The sequence below is a fragment of the Gallinula chloropus genome, assembly GCF_964237585.1.
Source record: "Gallinula chloropus genome assembly, chromosome: 22".
Lineage (NCBI taxonomy): Eukaryota > Metazoa > Chordata > Aves > Gruiformes > Rallidae > Gallinula > Gallinula chloropus.
This window is the reverse complement of record NC_140107.1, coordinates 7,526,689-7,549,020: the sequence shown is the minus strand read 5'-3', so window position 1 is coordinate 7,549,020 and position 22,332 is coordinate 7,526,689. Positions and strand designations below refer to the sequence as shown.

At 52.5% G+C, this 22,332-nt stretch overlaps 1 protein-coding gene across 1 annotated transcript; it reads left to right on the top strand.

Annotated features, from left to right (window-relative positions):
- The first annotated feature begins 1,903 nt into the window (after positions 1–1,903).
- On the top strand, positions 1,904–20,760 carry WDTC1 (WD and tetratricopeptide repeats 1). Its single transcript, XM_084274207.1, has 15 exons — positions 1,904–2,047; positions 4,106–4,189; positions 5,068–5,114; positions 6,234–6,345; positions 6,744–6,931; positions 7,559–7,741; positions 8,051–8,145; positions 9,176–9,291; positions 10,250–10,325; positions 11,922–12,018; positions 13,180–13,353; positions 16,189–16,424; positions 16,802–16,970; positions 17,375–17,567; positions 17,705–20,760. The coding sequence occupies exons 1-15, from the start codon at positions 1,940–1,942 to the stop codon at positions 17,900–17,902; spliced, it is 2,076 nt and encodes a 691-aa protein (XP_084130333.1). The 5' UTR covers positions 1,904–1,939; the 3' UTR covers positions 17,903–20,760.
- The last annotated feature ends 1,572 nt before the right edge of the window (positions 20,761–22,332 follow it).

Genomic DNA, 22,332 nt, shown 5'->3' with positions numbered 1-22,332 from the left:
CCAGAGTGTTTTATAGGGCTTTGTGGAGGAGGAGGAGGGCAGGAGAACCCAGGGTATGGTCTTGGAGGTGAGAAGATCCTGGGTTTTGTACCGTGAGTGCCTGACCCCCTGGCCTGAGGCTGCTGAGGTGCTGCAGAGCCCTGGAAGGTGTCTCTGCCCTGGTGCAGAAAGGTGTGTGTATCCCAAAGGGTTTGGTTAAGGAGGCTGGTCCGTGGGGATCCAGCCTAGGAGAAGGGTGGGTGGAAAGGGGCGTCTGGAGAAGCCAGAGGAGAGGTGTCTCGCTTGTGTTGGACGGATCCCATGGCTGCTGGGCAGATCCTGCTTAGGAGCCTCCTGCAAGAAACCCCCATTTTCAGTGGGATCCCTGGCAGTTCTTGTGATCTGCAGGTCTGACGATGCTCCCGTGTTCACCACGGAGCCGCATGGAGGGGCCATGACCCCAGCTGCCCCTTGGGACAGACTCTGCTTTCTGTGAGGAAACACCAGTTCTTGGTACTTCCTACCCAGGGGAGCTGCCTGTGTACGGTCCCTGACAGGCTTTTGAAGGCAAATTGAAGCTGAAGCCCCAGGATTTGGGGATCGCGGGGTGCAGGAGCCTCGTGGCTTTACTGTGTGGTGTCCCTGCATGACCCTGGAGCTCCTAAAGCCTGGCAGTGACCCCATGGGTGTCTCAGTAGAGAACAGGGCAGGGTTTGTCCACCTCCTGCCTGAGCTCAGCGAGCAGTTTGCTGCTGGGAAATGTTCTTGTTCCAGTGAATCAGCGTTTCCTCACCCAGCACAGGAGCCGTCCCAAAGCTCTGCCTTGTCCTGCAGAGAATGTGAAACCATCGGGTTACACAGGCCAAAAAGGGTGTTTAACATTGGGTTTAATTTATATTTTAAGAGAGCAGTAGAAATCCCAAGGTGGGACAGCCCAGGGCCGGTGGGATGGGAAGGAGGTGGGTAGCATGGGTTCTCAGAGGCCCTGGCAGCCTGTCTGGGGCTGGGCTGTGCCAATCGCTGCCCTTTGAATTTCTTTTTCCTGGTGGCTGTAGCTAGTTGTGTGGGGTTGAAATCGTTCAGATTAATGCATTAAATATGGAAGTCCGTTAAGAGTGTGGAAAACTCTTAATTTCCTCTGGAAATACAACTTTAAATGACCACCCCTTGCCTGTTGCTGGTGTAAGTGGGTGTTTGGGTGGCACCTGATGGTTGGCTGTGGTGATTTCTAGGGAACACTTAATGCTGCTTTGGTTACATTTATTGTTTTGGCTGATAATCATAGAATCATCATAGACTGGTCTGGGTTAGAAGGGACCCCAAGGATCACAGAGCTCCAACCCCCTGCCACAGGCAGGGACACCAGTCTCCATGCCTGGAGCTACACAAGGTTGCCCAGGGCCCCATCCAACCTGGCCTTGAACACCCCCAGGGATGGGGCACCCACCCCCTCTCTGGGCAGCCTGTTCCAGCCCCTCACCACTCTGTCTGTAATCACATGTAGTAAATAGGAGAGAGGAGATAGCCAACAATATTGATACCTTTTTTTATTCACAATATGATATGACTTGTTGTAGAGCTTGGGAAATGAACACCTCCCCGTCCCTGAAGGTGTTCAAGGCCAGGTTGGATGGGGCCCTGGGCAGCCTTGTGTAGATCCAGGCTGGAAGTTGGTGTCCCTGCCTGTGGCAGGGGTTTGGAGCTCTGTGACCCCTGGGGTCCCTTCCAACCCAGACCAATCTATGATTCTATGATTCTATGAGAGTCTGGATGTGAGTGGGCATGAAATGGTGGGAAGGAAGCTGTGAGAGGGTATGCAGCCCTGGGCTTGCAGGCTCTGATTTCTGAAACTATTTGATTTTTGAATTGCCTAACATGTTTGTCTGCCTGCTTTTGTTCCCTCCCTGCCCTGTCCTGCAGGTAATTAAATGCCCTCAGTGTGGATCTTTGCTCTGTTGGCATGCTTGGATGCACAGCGGCTCTTCCCATAGCTTCTTCTCATCTGCCCCATCGCAAGAAGATGGCAAAAGCAAACATTACCAGAGACATCATCCACAGACAGATCAAGGTAGGTCTTAGCCCTGTGTTGGGTGGAGATAAGGAGTGGGTGCTCAGGCTGGGTGGGGAAATGCTCTTGTTGTTGTCTTCTGAAAAGATCTCTGCTACTTATGTATTGATAAGCTGCCTAAGAAGCTTAAGAGATCAAACCTGTAGGACCTATTGCTGTCCTTAATGAAGAGCTGGGGTGGAGAGTGGCACAACAGGACCACAGCTGCTCTCCCTGGCAGGGCACACTGTGCTAGTGTGACATCAGCAGGTCCTTCCTTTCTGAGGAGAGCTGAAGAGGGAAATCTGGCTGCTTGTGTTTGGGCCCCATAGAGAGCCCTTCGCTCGCTTCCCTCCCGAGGTTCCTGTCGCCTTCGTTATGTGTTCCCTTCCTGTGATCTTGCCATCAAAGGTATTTTCTGTCTGTAGTAAAGCTAATGATCTCTGTCTCAGGCTCTTTCTGTCTCCTTTTCTTTTAAAGAGTCGTGTGTTGCTCCCTTTGTGTAGGGAAGAACTTCCACGGTGGTCAGATCAGTCATCTGAGGGCTGCGTTTGTGCAGTATTCCTTACCCTGAAAGGTCTGGCTGCAGCAGACACAATGGGCAATTATCACTTGGGCTCAGAGGCCTGGAATCATTTGCAGCTTTGCTGGTAATCAGCATTCCCCAAAGTGGTCTCTGAGTGGCCAGAACAGGGAACCAGGAGCTCCAGTGCCCCGTTTCCCTTCCCAGTTTGGTACCAAACTTTGTGCTACGAGCTGGTAATTGAATCCATGTGCAGAGATTTATTTTGCTGCCCTAACGAGGAAGGGATGGCTCTGTGGTTAGAGAGCCAGCCTGGGACTTCTTCACACTGCCTGCTCTGTTAGGCTTTCATGTGTGACCTTGGGAAGGCTGCTGTGTCTGACAGCTCCTCGCAGGGAGGAGTCCTACTGCACAGCCCTCTCAGAGCCCCTGAGCTCGCAGCAGCGAGGCAATTACAGCTGCAGCACCTTGTGCAGGGGCCCACAGTGCTCTGGGAACCCTGTCTGTGAAAATATGCCCAGGGGGTTGAAGTTTGTAAGGCAGGTTGGTACAAAAAGCCTGCCTGGGTTTCTCCAGTCCCCTGTATCTGTCTCTGTTGTGTTTTGAAGCAGCTCTGGCTGCGTGGAGCTGGGCTGCAGGGTTGGTTCTTTGTGTCTGCTCCACAGCCACTGACACCATCCTGGTACCACAGGGGTAAATTGTGCATCAGTTTCTCCTCTATAAATGGAGATGATGAAAACTGAAGCTGTCTCCACCTGCCTGTAGCATGATGTGGGCCAGGACCGAGGCTGGATCAGGCCCTAGGACGGAATCTCCTCGGACATCAGATATTCCATCCCAATAGGCTTTGTGTTCCCCTTTCTTCAGGCCTGCCTCTGCAGTTGGCCTTCTTTCATCGAAGCCATCTGCTAATGCATCTGTGAACCCCGTGAGATCACAGGGGAAACAACTGTCCTGCTTCTCTTCACCTTCATTTGTACTGACGCAGTTCTGTGGCAGCTGCTCTCCTCCCTGTAGAGCTGCTGCGCTGTGGCACTGCAGCTACGTGCTCCTGCTCTGGTTCTGACCAGATAAACCAGCTCTAAAGGATGCTGTCCAGTCTGGTTCCCCAGTACTTCTCCCCTTGGTGCTGGTGAGATGGCAAATGTTTGACTCTGGTTTCAAAGTACTCCTTGGGGTTTCAGGACAGGTTCTGTGTAAGGGCAGGCTTCTCCTGAGCAACTGTGCTCTGCTACAGCAGTCCTCAGGAGTGAGTTCCTTCTGAGGCAACGTGTTCTGTCTTAGTGTGGGCCCACAGACCATGTCTTGGCCGCTCAGCTGGAGCCTGGCAATTAGATAAATGTAATTAAAAACCAGTTCCATGGCAAGAATTGCCAACTGCCCACCTGGAGGTGATGTGAACCCAAACCCTAACCCTGCTCCAGAATAGGTACCTGATGCTGTGGACACCCCAAGGTCCCTGCTTGATCTTTGCAGTTCTTGAATCTTCTCTTAATGGGGGAAAAAGGAGTGTGGTGTTGGCTGTGGCAAACCTGGTGCTTGTTTCCCTCATGCAGGAGAGGGGTGCGCTGGGCTTCGAGCGGCACTACCACGTCACGGATCCCTTCATCCGGCGCCTGGGCCTGGAGGCAGAATTGCAGGTAAGCAGGCAGCCTTTAATGAGCAGGAACTGTCTGGGTGGCATAGCTGCTGGTTACTTAGGCCCCTGAACTGCATTAGAGCCAGGAATAGCTCGGTGAGGTCTTGTGGGAGCTGAGTTACCTAACACACCTAGGAGAGAGCCTTTAGCGGGTGTGTCGGCTAATCCCAGCAGTGGTGATGGAGGAGGCAGCTGTCACTGCAGAGATGCTCAGCTCTGCTGCTGTGCAGTGTAACGTGCTGCCTAAGGAATAGCTGGTTGTATTGCTTAAAAAGATCTTCAGCTTGTTTTGGTTTTGGGGGAGGAAAGAATTCTTTAGTCCCCCTTTTTCAATTGTGTCTCCTGTATCACACACTCCTCAGTGCTCTCCTCGTCTGTCCTGGTACCATTATTAGTTAATTTGGATGAAGATGTATGATACAGTCACCCAGCAGCAAGGTGCTTCTGAAAGAGCTATCTAAAGTGCACTTTCCCTGCATTCCCAGAGAACCTGCACATGTAATTTGTCAGCCTAGCCAAGGGCTTTTGAAGCAAAGTCACCTTTCCATCTGTAGAGCAGGATTTCGTCGCAGCCTCAGACTAAACCGCCCATTTATTCAACACCACTTCTTTATTTTTTCATTTGTTTCCTTTTCCCTTTTCTACCCCAATTCCTCTCCCATGTGTCTGTCTTTCTGGAGGTGCTGATCTGCTGTGTGGGTGGTTTATTTTTCTGCAGGGTTGGACCTAAAAAAAAACCCACCCAAACCCCCCCCTGCTTGTATTGGAACAAGTTGTTATGTGTGGGGAGCTCACTGTGTCCTTGTCTTAGAACAGCTCTGATAAGTCCCAAGTTTGTGTAATCCTGTCTTCCTTTTTTTTCTCTTCTCTTTTGCTCAGGGTCACTCCGGGTGTGTAAACTGTCTGGAATGGAACGAAAAAGGAGAGTGAGTATGTCACTTGGTTCAGGGGATCAACAAACCCATAACCCAGGTTCTCCCAAGAGGAGAATGTAGGTCCTTTCACAAGCAGCTGCTCAAGCTCAAAGTTTGGAACTGTAGTAGGACTCACCCTTCCAAGGAAGCTTTATTTTTTTAAATATATCTGGATATTATTAGAAGTTGCCCCTTCAGTGAGTTCAGAAGGGAAATGGTCAGACTAAGAAGTGGAGATTGAAGGCTGCTTCGCTTCTCTTAAGTGGTATTATGGATTATAATGGATCTTTAGGATTTGCCCAGCTGGTAGTGACATTTCCCCACCCCCTTCACCATACTCTTAAAAGCTTCTGCTGGGGGACGAATATTTACAGGAGGGGGGACAGAGTGTTTACCCCTCTCTGAAGTTTTAGAGGGGGGAACTAATCATCGAAGCGTTTCCTTAACCCAGTGGAATAAAGAGTATCTGCATGAGAGCTGGATGGAAGGAAGAATGTCTCTTTCTTCTCTTAGAAGATCTGACATCTGCTGTCTGATACTCGTCAGAACTGAGAGAGATCTGACTGTAAGGAAATCAGTGTAAAACAGCTGAGGGTTGCAAATAGCAAATCCTTTTGCTTCATGTGGAGGTAGATGCAGAAGGCAAACAGCACCGGGCAGCGCCACTGCCACACCCTGTGAATCACTGAACGAGCCCTGGCACTGCTGGGGCACAGCCCAAACACCTTGGCTGGGGTTTGGGGCTGGTGGGGAGCACTTCATGCAGCCAGGCCAGCACAGAAAACGAAGGCCCTGCGTTTAGTTGGTGACCACATGCTCCTATTGTTCTTCCCTGTGCCATCTGAACCCGTGGTGAGCTGGTTCAGTGAGCTCAACCAAGGAAAAACATTCATGGTTTGGGTTTTGTTCTGTTTTTTTCTGTGGAGCTGATGCCTGGCTGGTTTAGCATCCTGAACTGGAATGGATTGGTGCATGGGGAGCAGCGAGAACACAGAGCTGAGAGGAGAGAGGAAGTGGGCTTCTCAGGGCTGAATTAACTTAATGGCTGCCTGTGATCAAACAGCTCTAAGAAGTCAGTCACAGCTTAGAACTGAAGAATACACAACACATTCTTCTTTCTTTTTCTTTTAGCTTGTTGGCCTCTGGCTCTGATGACCAGCATACCATTGTCTGGGATCCTCTGCACCACAAGAAACTCCTCTCTATGCACACAGGACATACTGCAAACATCTTCTCTGTCAAGGTATGTATTTGGAAGGAGCAAACGGCTGATAAAGTCAGCAGCCTGAGCAGCAAGAGCATAGATCCCTGCTGGGAAACGTTTCCCTACAAGCAATTTCCCTCCCCAAATAATATTTCCAATATGGAGGGAAAAAGAATGGTATCAAATCTGCTCTCTGAGGCTTGTCTCTGTGAAGTCAGAGGAAGTGGTTGTAGCAAATTGGGACGGCTGATGGAGAGACCGTGTTGTGTGTGACTCGAGTGTGCACACCAGCACGTGTGTAACATCTGGCACCACATGGGTCATCCCATGTTCCTGAAGCCAGCTGCTGTGTCTGTGACCTGCCAGCACAGCTCAGTGATGTCTGTGTGAACAGCCTGAGTGCTCCTCCAGTCTGAAGTCAGATCTGTCTCCCACAGTTCCTGCCGCACTCAGGGGATCGGATCCTCATCACGGGAGCTGCGGACTCCAAGGTGCACGTCCATGACTTGACTGTCAAGGAGACCATCCACATGTTTGGAGATCATACCAACAGAGTGAAGAGGATTGCCACGGCTCCCATGTGGCCTAACACCTTCTGGAGTGCAGCAGAAGACGGGCTAATCAGGTACAGAACTCTAATCATTCTGCCCCAGAATTAATTAGATTAGGATCCACTGCGGTACGTACTATGCGTGGATGTGAAGAGAGGCTCTGTACTGAAGAGCTTAAGCTGATTTCTCCCTTTCTTGAAACTGGAAGGATTCCTGTTGAAAAGGAGCCTCCTCTGATAAATACTGTCCCCAGCTCCCCTGCAAAGAGAGGCCAAGAAGGGAGCAGCCCTGTCAGATGGCAGGGAGACAGACACCAAGCCATGTCTCCCTGCAGAGCCACGGGGACTCTGGAATGAGCAGTGTGACTCCTGGAGTCTGTTCCACTTTTCATATCAGTTTGTGAGGTCACAACTCTGCATTTAGTTTGGAACCTGAATAATTCTGGATGTGGTGCAATGATTATTATACTGATGCTGAGGCCTAGTGTACACTGAACAGAGGTGCTGCTGGGTAACCTGTGGCACATGGGACTGCATATGTCATTAGTGTCATTGCCTCATGCACGAGCCCCAGGTAATTAGGGTGTAGGACACTGGGGAGCACAAATCTGCTGCTTTGAGGGGTCTTGAGTTCAGTCACCCCTCTCTTGCTGCTGCTTTGGCTGCCTGGCACCGTGCATTGCCCGACTCTTCCCCTTTCAGGCAGTACGACCTGCGAGAGAACAGCAAGCGATCCGAAGTCCTGATAGACCTGACAGAGTACTGCGGGCAGCTGGTGGAGGCCAAGTGCCTGACAGTCAACCCCCAGGACAACAACTACTTGGCAGTAGGAGCCAGCGGGCCCTTTGTGCGGCTCTACGACATCCGCATGATCCACAACCACAGGTGACAGCAACTGGCTTTGCTGGGCAGGTGTGAGCGGCTCCGAAATCCGCTGCAGGCTCTGGTGGGAAGGGGAGTTGCAGTGATCTGGCACTGCCTTCACCCGTGTGCTTTTATCCAGTCTTTTCTATCACCCACAGAGGCTTTTCCGTCTGTGTGAGCACACTGGGGTGGTGTGAGGCAGGCTCGTGACCGCGCAGCTGCGCAGTCATGAGGCCTTGCCCTTGTGCGTGCGGACAAGAAGTGTCAGCGTAGATCAGGCTTCCAACAGCTGAATGCTGTGATTATAAGACTGTTCTTCTCTCTGGCTAGGAAAAGCATGAAGCAGAGCCCTTCAGCTGGGGTACACACGTTCTGCGACCGACAGAAACCCCTCCCAGACGGTGCGGCGCAGTACTACGTGGCAGGTATCGGGGCCTGTGCTGGGGGTGGCTGATGGGACTTTAAGTTAATGCCTGAGGAAGCAGAGTTCTACCCCTCACGCAAGAAACCGCTGCTTGGAAGAGCTCTTCTCTGATACGAGAATGTTCCATGGAATTGCAGTTTATTTCCCTTCTGTGCTGTGAATTCCTGCTTGTGTTGCCCTGATCTGGCTGTGCTGTGTGGTGGTGAGCTGGCCTGTCTTCTTGTCTGGTGTAAAGGTCTTTTTGCCACTATTTGTGGGAAGTCAGGGGCTGGATAACCTGGGCGCTGTAGGCTTTCTCCTGGAACTGGTCCCAGCAAGGCTGCTGTTCAAAGTCGTTTTGGCACAGAAGCAGCTTGTCTCCATCCTGCAGATGGAAGAATCAGCGATGCAGTGCTGGGCACTCGAGATGACGTTTTTCTCCAGTGCTCCTTCTTTACTGTTTGTTTTTCCCCCCCCAAAAAATATTTGGGTTTCTTAAAAGTGCCTTGGCCCATTCAGCACACTGGTTTTGATGGTGTGGGCTCTGATGAGCCCCGTTAGAGGCTTTCTTAGGTCCCCTGAATTGGTCATGCAACACATCTGCTGTCTGAAGCAGAACTGCTGCGTGAGCTGAATATTTAGGAGCGTTGGTTCGGTTGTGCTAAGGGCTTTGTTAAGGAAACCTGATGAGAAGGGTGGAGATGGAGGTATTGGGTTGCAGGTGGCCACAAATCACAGTAGCTGAATCTGTAGTGAAGCAGTGATGTGCTGTGTTCTGCAGGCTCTGTTGTCAGGAGCTGGCTGTAAGGCTGTCTCCTCCTCGTGCGGAAGTGCCCCTGCAGAATTGGTACCTCGAGCGGGTGGGAAGGCGGCGCCGCACATCTGCGCTGCCAGAGGGATTCAATGGCAGCAATAGAGAATGAAAACAGCTTAGCTGCAGCGCTTCATGGCATCGCCTTCCCAACAGCCTCCTGTGAAAGGGACCAGCTGGGCTGGGACAAAGACCCTGATTGCTGTGTGTGCTGATACGTGTGGACCTCTCCTCTCCACAGGGCACCTTCCAGTGAAGCTTCCGGACTACAACAACCGGCTGAGAGTCTTGGTGGCCACGTATGTCACCTTCAGTCCTGATGGCACCGAGCTCTTAGTCAACATGGGAGGGGAGCAGGTAAGAGGACAGCTGAGGTTTGGCAGAAAGCTTCGTGTTGGGTGGTGTGTGTTGGACCACTGTATTGGGGTGTGCTTCAGAACGGGTACAGCAGCTTCTCTGTGGGTAACACGCTTGATGTTAAACTGCTTTCTGATTCATTCAGGCTAAATCCTTGGTATTAGGGGTTTATTTGTTATGCTGCCACTGATCAGACTTGAACCACCTTCTCTTCTGGTTTTCCAAGTCACAGTTTGCTCACTGGAAGAGGAAACCAAACCCCAAGTTCTGGAACTGACCTTTGCTGACTTCAAAAAGATTTCATAACTCATTCCTGAAACATCCAACTGCTTCTGTAGTAGAATCCAGTGAATGAGGAACTCAGAGAAGTGAAGGCCTTCACCTGGAATATTGATTGCTTTAATATTAAGCACTGGGTGATATTCGTGGATCTTTTGTAAAGCCTATCAGTGAAATGAGAAAATCCTCCCAGCAGCATTAATCAGCATGGATCAGGCAGGACCTTTGCTTGTGGGCAGGTTACTCGCTGGGTGTCCTCTACAGATTGCCCTCACACCTTAAGAGCAGGTGCTGAGTTGGGCGAATTGCAGGGCTGGGCTGGGCTGGCAGTTCCTCTAGCAGTACAGTTTTAAGCCAGGGCTTCACAGGGCTGCTTTCAAAGCTGCTCAGGAAGTCCTGGTTTCATGTTACAGAGACTTTTGCCTTGGTTTAGCATGCTGCCTCTTTTCTGTCAATAAATTTTTGATTAAACACATTAAAAATGTGTTAAGTAGCTAAAATACCTTCAGTTGGAGTTGAAGCTTTTTGAGCAGCTTGGTTTGTGGTCAGGCCATCTTTTAGGTTGGAAGCAGCAAGCACCAACGTGGAACCACGTCCCCATCCAGTCCTGGTTTATGTCTCTGATTTCAGCATCCATGTCTCACTGACTTGTTTCTTGGTCTCTTTCTTCATTCCTCAGGTCTATTTGTTTGATCTGACATACAAACAGCGACCGTACACTTTTCTCCTCCCGAAGAAGTGCCATACTTCAGGGGGTAAGTGTGATCCTGTCATGAAAGTGAGCAGAAGGCAGAGTGAAATCATGTACTACACAACTCTCAGGGTGCAGCCCGATCTGGGCAGGAAAATCAGGCAGGGTATGGCTGTTGCTGGGCTCTTTCTGCAGTGCAGTTCATACCCTGAGCTCTAAAACCCTTCCACAGAGTGAGAAAAGGTGTCTGAAGGAAGAGTGAGTTGTAGAGAGTAGATTTTGTAGCGTGGTTGAGGTCTTGGTGTCCTGCCCCCAGCAAAGGGGCAGAGCTTTGTGGGCAGGCATGGAAACAGGAGATTGGTTTTATTTTTTTAAAGTTATTAATAAAATGTAGGAGACATTTGTTATCCCCTTATACACCCATTAGGAAGGAGACAGAACAATCTCTCCCTAGTCTAAGAATCTGGCCTGGCACTAATATCCCTCCTGATGGTGAGACAGTTGAATCAAAACGTCATTTATTTGACAAGTGAACATATCCAAATGGCTCCTTATTCCTGGCCTGTTCCCTGCAGGGCCTGTTCCTGCACTGAAGTTGCTCCCCAGGCAGAGACTGACTCTTATCAGGGAGTGTTCCCTGCTCAGCCCCTTCCTGGTGCTCGGAGCGCTGGGGCAGGGTTTGATCTGTGTACTCAGCTCCCCTCAGGCCTTAATCTAACACTCACATCCTGGTAGCAAACACAAGCCCTGCCTGCCTTTCTCTCCTGTGCTGAGTGCCTGTGGGTGCTCCAAGCTGCGGTGCCTGCTGAGGTCACAGCGTCTGAACAGGCCCCACTCCACCCTGATGGGCACAGGGAGCTCAGGAGAAGGGGGGAGAATGTGGCACAAGGGCTGAACGTGCTGTGCACGCCTGTCTCTGCACACTGAGATCCCCAGCAGAGCAGTAGGCTGCTTGGGCAGTGTCCTGTTTCCCAGCCTGTGAAATGGCTGCAGGAGCGCTCCCAGCTGGGATGTAGATGCAGTCTGTAAGACCTGAAGCTGAGTGTTCTCAGTAGAAATGGCAGGCAGTGTGGCTGTGTGACCTTCAGAGGATTACTTCAGCTTGGGCTGCTCCTTGAGACTAAGGAAAGAAAGGAAAAAAGCCTCTGGAATTCCTTTCCTGGATCCCTCCAGTGGTTCTGCTCATCCTCCTTGTTCTGTTAAATACTCAACAGCTAGCTCTAGAGTTCCTTACCTGGGTGAATGTAAAATGCAGAGTTTCTAGTGTTACTAAATGCTTCTGCAGTATTTAATGTCAGGCTGCTGGGGGTCAGTCTGGTCCTCTGGCTGTGGCCTGGACCCGCTCTGAAGGCAGTTCAGCCCATGCTGCCCTCCCTTCCTGTGTGTCTGTCCTCAGGCCTGTGTGTCTGTCCTTTTCTGTCCTAGAGCATTGGGGAAGATCCTGCAGAGATTATGTGGGGGGTGTGGGAAGGCAAATCCAGGTGGTGGGAGGAATGGGGGTGGTGTGTGTGTGGCCTCATGGAAGGTTTGTTTCTGCTCTGGCTGGGGCTGTGGTGCTGGCTCAGCTCTGCTGTACAGTAACCCCCCAAGCTTCAGACACTGGTGTGTGTGATCCCAGGGTGCTCAGCATGGTCTGTGCTCTGTTCCTTCCACCCTTCAGAAGTGCAGAATGGCAAAACATCTACGAACGGCGTGTCGAATGGCATCCACCTCCACAGCAACGGGTTCCGCCTGGCCGAGGGCAGAGCGCACGGGAGGTAAGGGGGCACAGACCGACCCCTGTGAGAGCCCTTTGCCTTTGTTCTCCTCCTCCTGCCAGGGTTGTGTGCTTGTAAACAAGGTGTGAAGCACAAATCCTCCTGGTATGTTGACTTGATTGTCAAGTTCACCCTGTCCTAGGAGCTGTGTTTGCTTCTGGGCTGTGAATGAGAATCAGGTCAGGCAAGAAGGTCCTGAGAAGTATGTTGTCCATGAGGATGTTCCCCTTCTCATGATGAATTACTGCAGACAAAACTATGAAATGACTTTTCAGGCCTGGTAGCAAGGTGTTCTCAGTTGTCCCGAGTGGTCATTACTTCCTGACCTGCAGGAACTGTGTCTTGGTGAATAGGTGAGGCTGTGAGGTGGGAAGAGCTTTGCTTCCCTTTGCCAGTTCCTTGGGCACTGCCTGCTGCAAACAGAACTGAAGCCACCAAAATGGCTTTACAGCAGTGACGTGGCTCCTGCAGCCTGCACATGAGCTAGGGGTGGCTGGGGAGACCTCTCCATCCTTGCTGCTGCTTGCTTTCTTCCAGAGCAGAACGCAGCTGGGGCAAAGCACAAGCAGGCTTGAAGCACATCGTGCTGACTGGTTTTCCTCCAGCTGATGAGAGGTGGTTAAAAGTCAAGGCACAGTTGCTTAATACCATATATGGGTAGTCTTGGTTTCTAAAGTCACTTTGTTGAGTGATTTCAGCTTGTTTCCTCTAGATGGCCCCTCCAGCACGGCCGCAGAGATGTGGCTGGAATTTTTGGGCTGCTGAGCTTGGGCCCCCTGCAGCCCTGTGAACCCAGACGCTTGGCTTCCTTCTGGATTTGTGTTCTCTTAGACGTTGCTAAAAGAGGGTTGGGAATGTTTCTGCAGTCAAAGCGAAGATGCACCCGTGAAGCCTGAGGGATTAGATGTTTAAAGTGCCCACTGTTCAATCTCCAGTGTGTGTCTGTGTAGAGAGGAAAGATGGTCAAATGATGGTCAGAAAGAAACCTTCCTCCCAAGTTCAGGCTGGGCAGGGGCATGATCCCTTCTGCCTTTCCCTGAAAGGTTTGGTATTAGCTAAGGCTCACTGGGACTCACTCAGCTACAACAAAACACCGCAGGGTTTAACTGGAGCTACAGTGTGAGCACCTGAGACTTACCTGTGCTCCTTCCTTCCCTCCAGTCCCCAAGTGGAGCTGCCTCCGTACCTGGAGAGAATCAAGCAGCAAGCCAACGAGGCCTTTGCCTGCCAGCTGTGGACTCAGGCCATCCAGCTGTACAGCAAAGCAGTGCAGAAGGCCCCCAACAACGCCATGCTGTACGGGAACAGAGCTGCTGCCTACATGAAGCGCAAGTGGTAAGGCTGCCAGGCTCTGGTGCTGCTGGTGCCTGACCTGTGGGTACCACAGGCACCTGATGTGCTGCGGAGCACCCGGCTTCCCCGTGTGGGGAGCAGGGTGGGGTGACTGCATCGAGCCCTAAGTGGGTCACTTGTGGTACAGAACAAGGGGGTTGCACGGCAGCCTGTGTGGGAGAAGCTGCAGCCACAGGTACTGCACAGGCAGGTGCTGCTGGTGGCAGCTTGTGGTCTCCCTGACAGGCTGAGTAACGTTCTGTTCCTGCTTAAAAAGAAACTCAAAATCCACTCCTGAGTAACAGCGTTATGAGTGTCTCCAAGGGTGTTTGTGTTGCTTTGGGTAGATCTGCATTAGGCTGTGGCTCTAAATCTGCTGTCAACAGATGAGGTAATGGTTCCTATGCTTTACAACCCCATGTTGCTGTAGGGACTGCCTGTGGTTGGTGTGGCTGCTGCTTTCCCCCCCAGTATCTAGCACTGCAGATCGCCAGGCGTGACCTGGTGGCTCCCGTGCTACCCCAGCTCACTCTCTGAGGGATCTGGGGAGGTGGCAGCTGGTGCCTCAGAGTCTGGGAGAGGTTCTGCCTTGATGGTTGCAAAATCCGCTGCTCGCCTCTGCAGTAGGTAATGTCTGCTCTGACCAATAGCCAGAGCTGCATCTGGAGGATACAGCCGAGTTATTTCAGTGTCTGTCCCCTTGAGCAGAGTAAGACTGAGGAGCATGACTTGCCGTTAACATATTTAAAATAGCTGTGGTCCTTCATCTACATTGGCTTTGTGAGGATATCCTCCTCTCCCTGCTGAAATCCCCAGTTTGAATTCTCCCATCTTCTTGCCAAGATAAAGAGCAGCCAGCAGTTGTTGTGACTGTTGGTAACTGGCCTACTGGCTGTTTTGCAATAGCAGAGATTTGGGAGCTGCCTCAAAAAGACCTCGGCGTTCAGAGGGAGGAGAACAATAGGTTGGGATTAAGGGATGGAAGACAGAAGCTGAGTGCTGATCTCGTGAATGACATTTTTCCTATAGGAATCCATTTTCCCCGAAGGATGTTGGCACTTCTGAACCCCTCTGTGTGTCAGCTGGTGCTTTGCTACAGTTTTGGGGAGCAGGAAGATGCAAAAATATGTGCACAAGGGGTTTTTGTGACAACCAGTGACCAGAATATAAATAGTCCTGAGCTGATACCTTCTCAGGTGCAGAAAAGATGAGGTGTGCTTCTGCTGGGAACAGGCACTGAGGAGGAGGGTGAATCAGGTGGACGGAGACCCACGCTGACCCACCATGTGTCATCCTTCACCCTCAGAGCAGGAAGCACTATAGGTCACCCTGCAGAGAGCTGCAGGTCTTGCTTCGGCCTCAGCCTCTGAGTAACAGAGAGATCTGGGAAAGAAGGAAGGTCTGTAACTTCCTGACCTCCCCTTGCTCACCCCCTCCCACGCCGCTCACACTCTGCAGCATCTAGAAGGCTGTCCTAAACCGTGCTCATAAAGCCAGCAGGATGGCTCTCAGCCTGGGGAGCAGTCGGTGCTGACAGAGCTTTGCTGGTTTCTAGCTCGAGCTGAGTCAATCCCCTGTCAGTGGGAGAGGTTGGATCCTGCTCTGCATCTCGAGGTGTTCCTTTTCAAACCCTCTGTGGGGCTGTCTGACACGGGAAGGTGAGGCTGAAGGATCTTCCAGGGTGACAAAGCAGCTAATAGCTCAGTCAGGTCTTAGAACACAAGACACCCCCGTCTGTCATCGTAACAGGTGACCTGCAGTCCCTCTTTCTTTGAACACAAGTGGGCTGGTGCTGTGCAGCTTGGCCTCCCAGAGTAACCCAGGCATGGGGCTGCAAAGAGAGCCCCCAGAGCTGTGTTTCTCCTGCTCTGCTGTAGATCTCATGGACAAGCCCCTCCACCTCCTGTAAGCAAGCTGTAACACAGCCAGAATATTCCCCCCACTTCCCCTTGGGACTGTTTCTGACCTCAGAAGGTGCAGCACACATAGGTCAGAGGTGTGAGACATCGTTGGTGGTGTTATTTCCATCCTGTGGAGACTTAGCACTCTGAGTGTGGTCTCTGAGCAGTTGAGGCTCGGTGCTGGTACACCCCCCGAGCATGCAGGGCTCACTGAGCCTCTCCTGCTTGCAGAGCACAGGCAGAGGCACTCTCATTTCCACAGCCATGGAGCTTAGGGAAATCAAGCTCAGTCCCCAGTAACTGTAAATAGGATATAAATATCCGTTATGGTACCAGCCTGCTGTAAGTCTTACTCCTACAACTTAAAGGGTTTGGCTATAAAAGTGAGCGAAGAGCCTGCTGCAGACCTGTGCTGCTGGGGCTACAGAGCAGGGAGGTTCTGCAGCTCCTTCTCCAGGGCTACAAGTGGCTGTGGGCAGGGAAACTTGCTGCCACGCTGTGTGCCTCCACAAAGGGGCACGCGTGAGCCGCCGTGCTCCGAGGAGGCCCGCTCGCCTTGCAGGAGAGACCGTGTGTCTGCTTGGCCAGAGGGCTTGTGCATCCTCCATCTTCAAAGGACTTCCCTAAATGTGTTGTATCAGTGAGCTCTGCTCTGCCGGATTTAAAATGGCAGGTCAGGGCTTGCCGGGCTCCCCGGCGCCGGCACGGCACGGCGCTGCCTGCCTGCCTGTGGAGGGGCACTCGGGGAGCGGGGCTGGCTCAGATGGTGCCCCTGGGAAACGCCAAATGTGGTTAGTACGTGAGCTCCTGGGGTGTCTGCCTGCCTGGAGAGCTGGAAGCAGCCAGCTCTGGAGCGAGACGAGGGCTGGGAAACAGCAGTGGAAAATGCATGCTGTGTCTGCTTGGGCTATCTAATCCACCCTTCCCTTTCCTTCAGGGATGGGGACCATTACGATGCTTTAAGAGACTGCTTGAAGGCCATATCCTTGAATCCATGCCACCTGAAGGCCCATTTTCGTCTCGCCCGTTGCCTCTTTGAACTCAAGTACGTGGCAGAAGCGCTGGAGTGTCTGGATGACTTTAAAGGGAAGTTCCCAGAACAAGCACACAGCAGCGCCTGCGACGCGCTCGACAGGGACATCAACGCAGCCCTCTTCTCCAAGAGTGACAACGGTGAGTGCCGGTGGCCAGTGTGGCTCTTCCCAGCTTAGACTAAATTCTAATGATTGCACATGGGGTTTTTTTCTCCTTAAACTGCCCCTCTGAAGTAAAGCTGCAACTCCTGAGGGAGATTGATGGTTACTGAGCACAAAAAACTGGCCTGAGCCTGTTCTTGCCTTGCGCCTGGTCCTGGCTCGCTCTAGAGTGGGAGTGTGATAAAAGGAGCCTGATATACCCAGGAGATAATCTGGAAGGAAGCTTGTGCTCTAAGCCCTGCTCCCTGCTGGAATTGTCCTTAACTCTAAAGCTGTTGGGGTCTCCTGCAGTGTTGTTTGCTTAGAATATGTTCCTCCCCAAATTGTGATGAGGGAAATCTGTTGTCCTTCCAGCTGAAGACAAGAAAGGGGGTGGCCCCATCCGACTGCGAGCCACAGGCCGCAAGGATTCCATCTCAGAGGATGAGATGGTGCTGAGGGAGCGCAGCTACGACTACAAATTCCGATACTGTGGCCACTGTAACACTACCACAGACATCAAAGAGGCCAATTTCTTTGGCAGGTACGTTGGCAGAGTGTAATAGGGGTGCAGGACAGGAGCATGAGCAGCAGCAAAACCTTCTCTTCCATCGGATAAAGCCTCACACGTAGCCCCGTGTGATGCTGACACCGGTTTGCAGGGTTGAGAAGGATGACAGCAGCCCTCCTCCTTGTGTGGCTGCCTTCATAGCTGGTTCAGTAGCAGGTCCAGAGTGCCTGGTTGGGCTCGTGTTGCAGAAAAGCCCTTTGGGATTGAAAATGTGAATCCTGGGGAGGGAGGGAATCGGCACTCAACGCTTTGTCTGGATCCATGAGCGTGAGGGGGGGCAGCCTGCTCGTTGTAGAAGCCAGCTGAGATTCCCTGTCTGCTAGAGACTGGCTTTGGCTCTGAGCTGTGATCTCCAGCCTCTGCTCCTCTCACCCTAGCAATGCACAGTACATAGTCAGTGGGTCAGACGACGGCTCCTTCTTCATCTGGGAGAAAGAAACCACCAACCTCGTTAGAGTGCTGCAGGGAGACGAGTCGATTGTGAATTGTCTCCAGCCTCATCCCAGTTACTGCTTCCTGGCCACCAGCGGCATTGACCCCGTTGTACGACTGTGGAACCCCCGGCCAGAGGTAAGAGCCATGATGTCAGGAGGGGTACCACCTACCTGTCTTCCCTATGGGGAGCCCCTGAGAGCGGCAGCAGCCAGAACAGCCCCTCTCTGGTCCCCGTGCTGCCTTGCTGAGCCCTCTCTCTTCCTGTCTTGCAGAGTGAGACCCTTAATGGCCGCGTGGTCGTAGACATGGAAGGCGCTTCCCAAGCGAACCAGAGGCGGATGAACGCGGACCCGCTGGAGGTGATGTTGCTGAACATGGGGTACCGGATCACAGGACTGACCAGTGGCGGGGCAGGAGGCTCAGATGATGAAGACAGCTCAGAGGGGCAAGTCCAGTGCCGGCCCAGCTAAAACAGAACTGCCTCTCCTTCCTCTAATTGTTTGGCTGAAAGGGAACCTAGTTTCCTTGGTCCTGAACTCTCTCTGACGAATGACTGCACTGTTTCGCACTATGCACAGAGTGGGACAAGCTGGCAGGGGCAGGAGTGGCCATCTCTAAACCATCACCTCCTCCTCCTCCCGTCACGCTACTGAGCAGCATGGCAGTGCAGTCTGGGGTTTGCCTTTAGTGGAATTTAGTCCCAACAGGGGTCTTTGAGTTGTCTGTAAGCAGTGTAAGCTGGCAGTTGGGGGGGGTGGGGTGGTTGTTTTGGGGTGTTGTTTCCCAGAGCTGCTGTCTGATCTGGTACAGGGGGATGTGGCCTGCATTCACACGTTTGCAGAGGGCTTGTTAAATTCCTGAATAAAACACAAACCTAGGGCAGGGCTTACAGAATGAACTTACTGCAGTGATCTTGGTCTTGAAAGCTTGACTCTGCTTTTGTGCTACCAGCCTGCCTGGGGGCCCCTGGTTTAGGGTTGTTGGCCATGAAACGCCTGTTTTGTCCCATAACATCTTTCTTCTGGCTTCCGTCTCTAACACGTCGTCACCAGGTGTAGCTGTGTTGTGTTACGGGCTGGGTGTTGCCTGTCTTGTCCCTGGGCATCTGTCTTAGTTGATGAATCGAGGCACTGAGTGTGTGCAGCTCAGGAAGGTGGGATGGGCTTGCCTGGCTCCCATACCTTCTCCTGTGGTCTGGGAGCTCATGGAGAAAGGAGACAGCAGTGAGAGTGGGTTTGATTGGAGGCTGTAGGACTCGTGTAGCTGAAGCTGCCAAGGAAAGGGGCTTGTAACAGCACTCTTGGGAGCTCCTCTCTCCGTTGCCCAAAATGTCTGTAGCTGTTTTCTCCTCCTCCTCTCCATGTAACCTGTGCTGGAGCTGAGAATGTGGCCACCTTGTTTTATGTTGCAACTAATGTTTGGATCTTCTAGACAGCAGCAGCTTTTTGCAGTCAGCTGCTGTGTCTTGGCCAAGGTGGCCCTTCTCCACCTCACCATCAGTGTAAGCTCTGATGGATCAGTGGTCCTCTCAGGAACCCTCCTTCCTCCTCCCGCTCTCCGCACGCTGCCCCGGCTGCACAGGCAGGAGTACACCCAGGAAGGCAGCACTGGACTCCATTCCTCCCCATCTCACCTCACATGCTGCCCTGGTTTCCCTTCTTGTAGTTGCCAAACACTAAATACCCACCAGTTCCTACGCAGCTGTGCTACAACCGAACCTGAAGAGGTTGTTTTTTCTAGGACTATCAACTAAGACCAAAGAGCCCCTGGAGATCTTAACTGCTCTGCGCTGCCTCGTATCTCTTCCTGCTGAAGGTCTGAACATGCTAGCCTTGGTCCCAGGGGTGTGAGATGTGTGTCTGGGAGCGTGTGCGCATGTGTGTGTGCTGCATTAGGGCTGTTCTTCCATGTGGTGCAATCCCTGGTCTTCCTGTTCCTGCTGTGGGAAGATGAGAGGCCTCCCTTTCCTCCTCTGGCAGCTTCTGGCTGCCAGGCGTTGATGAGAGACTGCGCAGTGCTGGCTGATCAAGGTAACTGGCTTCCTCTGCCTTCCAGAACAGTCTGTGTGAGATGAGCGAGCCTTGTGCAGGAGGGAGAGAGGTCACAGAGGCTGGTAGCTGGCAGCGTCTCTCCAAGGACACTGTTCCCTGCTCAGATCCCTCGCAGTCACAGGGGAGCTGACTGGGACCGGTCTCTGCCCATGGACAGCGATGTCCGTCTGTCCTTTCACAGGGGGGTGGAACCGCTTGTGTGGGACTGTGCCCCCCACCCAGACCCGACCGGCTGCCCCCATGCTGGGATGGCAGCCCCTCCCCTGCCTTGTGCTGAAGCAGAGCTGCCCCAGGCCCGGCTGTGTGCCTGTCCTCACGCTGTACCATGCAGGAGCTGGGGCTGCTGGCTCCGTTTACCTGTTTGGCTGGGGACAGGCTCCCCGCCCCGGGTGTACCCTGGCACTCAGCGCTCTTCAAAAGCCAGAGGCCACAGGAAATTCTCCTCACTTGGGTGGCTTTGACACGGTCTGGCCTTTTCTTTTCTCTTTGCTTCAGGCTTTCCTCCTAGACACATCCTTTCTTCCTCCCGCCCGTCTCCTCCCACTCAAACTTTTCCCCAGCTTTCAGCAGACAATGTCGGCAGACTTTGATTTGATTATTTTTTCAAACCCAGAGACTGGGCTGGAAAGCTCTGAGGAGAACAGACCTCTCCCTCCCCATTCACCTTTTGCTGTGGCAGCTATTTTTTGTTGTTTTTTACCCTGGTGAGACAGCTCTTACCTGCGGTTGTGGTGAAGCTCCAAGACTCCCTGGCTCTGCAGTGGATTGCTGCTTCCTAATGGCCGCTCTGGGGAGGGGGAAAGGATAAATAATAATGGGAGAGAAGGGGAGAGAAAAATCTTTCCGCCTCTGGCCTCTTTTCCCCTTGTCACAGGCAGATTACCTGCTTTGTCGCTTGTTAATGAGGAATTTGTATTTATTGGTGAAGGAAAAACATACTGGGGAAGTAGGGAGAAGATGTTGCTTTATTGACCTCTGCTGTTTACTTCAACCCCCTCTTTGGGAAAGCTTCTTCCTGCTCTTTCTGGTTAACTCTTTCTAGCCTGGGACACGCAGAGATGCCTCCTTTATTTTTGTATTCTAGCCATGGGCTCTCTGTTAGGAGACTCCAGGACTCTCTTGGTGTTGCGGTGACCGGCGCTTCTCGAGTACTAAAGATGATCATCTCGTTAACTTTGCCCCTGCGGTTGTAGAGGTGACACACGAGCCTTACTGCCCTCCCTGGAAGGAGCAGAAAACTTGTTTCTCTGATCCCTGGAAGAGAAAGGGTTAAGCAATTAAACAATTCTTTGTTCTAGTTCTTTCTTGGTGTGGTTTTGTTGGAGGGGGGGGGATTGTTGTGGCTTTGTTCTACCTCTCTCCTCCCTGGAGGTGGGTGGAGGGTGGTCTGGCCGGGCGGGCTGTTGTCTGGGTGACACCCCTGCTTCACAGAGAAGAGTGGCCCCAATCAGTTTGGGTGGGAAGGGGGCTGAGGAGCCTGAAACGTGGTCTGTAAGCTGGGCTTAGCCTGATGTTAGTTAAAGGGTGTGGGAGCCCAGAGCTGTGGGTGAGTGGGGCCGGGGCTGTGTCTGGCAGCAGAGCCCTGCTCCAGCTGGGATGAGGATGTGAGTGGCTGCCTGGGGCTCCTGGGAAGGACAGACCTGATGCAGGCATCTTACAGCAACGTTGCTGCTGCTGCTGTGACAGAGTCAGCACATCTGAATCATGTGTTCTGGGGATGGGGTAAAACTGGTGACACCCACTTTGAGTCCCTGCTGACTCCAGGAGTTAAAGGTGAGGGGGGGCAAAAGGGGGGTAGGGAACCCAGCCAGCCCCCAGGAAGCAGAGCCGGGCGGCTCAGGCTGTGGGGCAGACCCCGAGTTGCCATGTTACTGACTGATCCGAGGTGTTTCCACTGTCACAAACAGCTCATGTGTTGCCTTGAAGTGTCTCACACTCGGTGTGGTGCGTAGGACGGCGGCACTCGGCCCCAGAGATGATCCCCTGCTAAAGGATATCACAAACCCGCTTTCTCCTCTGGGTTCCTGCTGTGAAACCTCCCCAGCACTATCCTGCCTTCCAAGCCTGAAGTCAGCATTACAAAACCAGTCTGCCAGTGTCAGGAACCATTTGGACTCTTACAAAACTCCCCCTGGACACGTTCAGCTGAAGGTCTTCTCAGGCCTCTCAATTCCAAGTCCTGCCTGATAGACATTAGGGCTTTAAGACAGCTCTGCTCTAACAAAGCCACGCACATCGGCAGCTGGAATTGGCAATCAACTAATTAGGTCAGATCTTGGACTGAATGGTTGGACGAAGGGGAAGCTGACTGGTTGAATCGTGGGTGGAAATGGCTAGAAGGACCCAGAAACTGAGTTCGATTTGTAATTTGGGTGAGGGAATGGGGCTGGGGAAGGAGTGAGGTGCTGTGGGATGTGGGGAGAGGGACAGTGGCAGCCCTATGGCTGAGTTTGCTTTTCCCTGATGTAACTGTTGATGCTGCCAGGAACGAGTCTGCAAAGGGCTGGAGATGGCTCCAGTCCCTGAGCAGAATGGGAGCAGGATGCCAGGAAACTGCCGGCAGCCGCAGCGAGGAACGCAGCCCTCTGCCTGCTGGGGTCCTGTGTCTTGCTCAGGCCTTGCTGCTGCAGGAGGTGAGACTGGCCTGGCTCCCTCCGGAGAGGAGTTGGATTTCATAGCTGGGGGAACCATCCTGACCTGCTCTTGGAGCTTCCTCCACCTCCTGTCCTTTGTCCCCGAGACACCAGCAGCTTTCTCCTCAAGCACACGAGGTGCCCTGTGGATCAGCTGTGTCAGAGAGAGGGAGAGAGAAGGGAAAGCGACTTGGGAGTGACAGGGAGGCAGAAGAG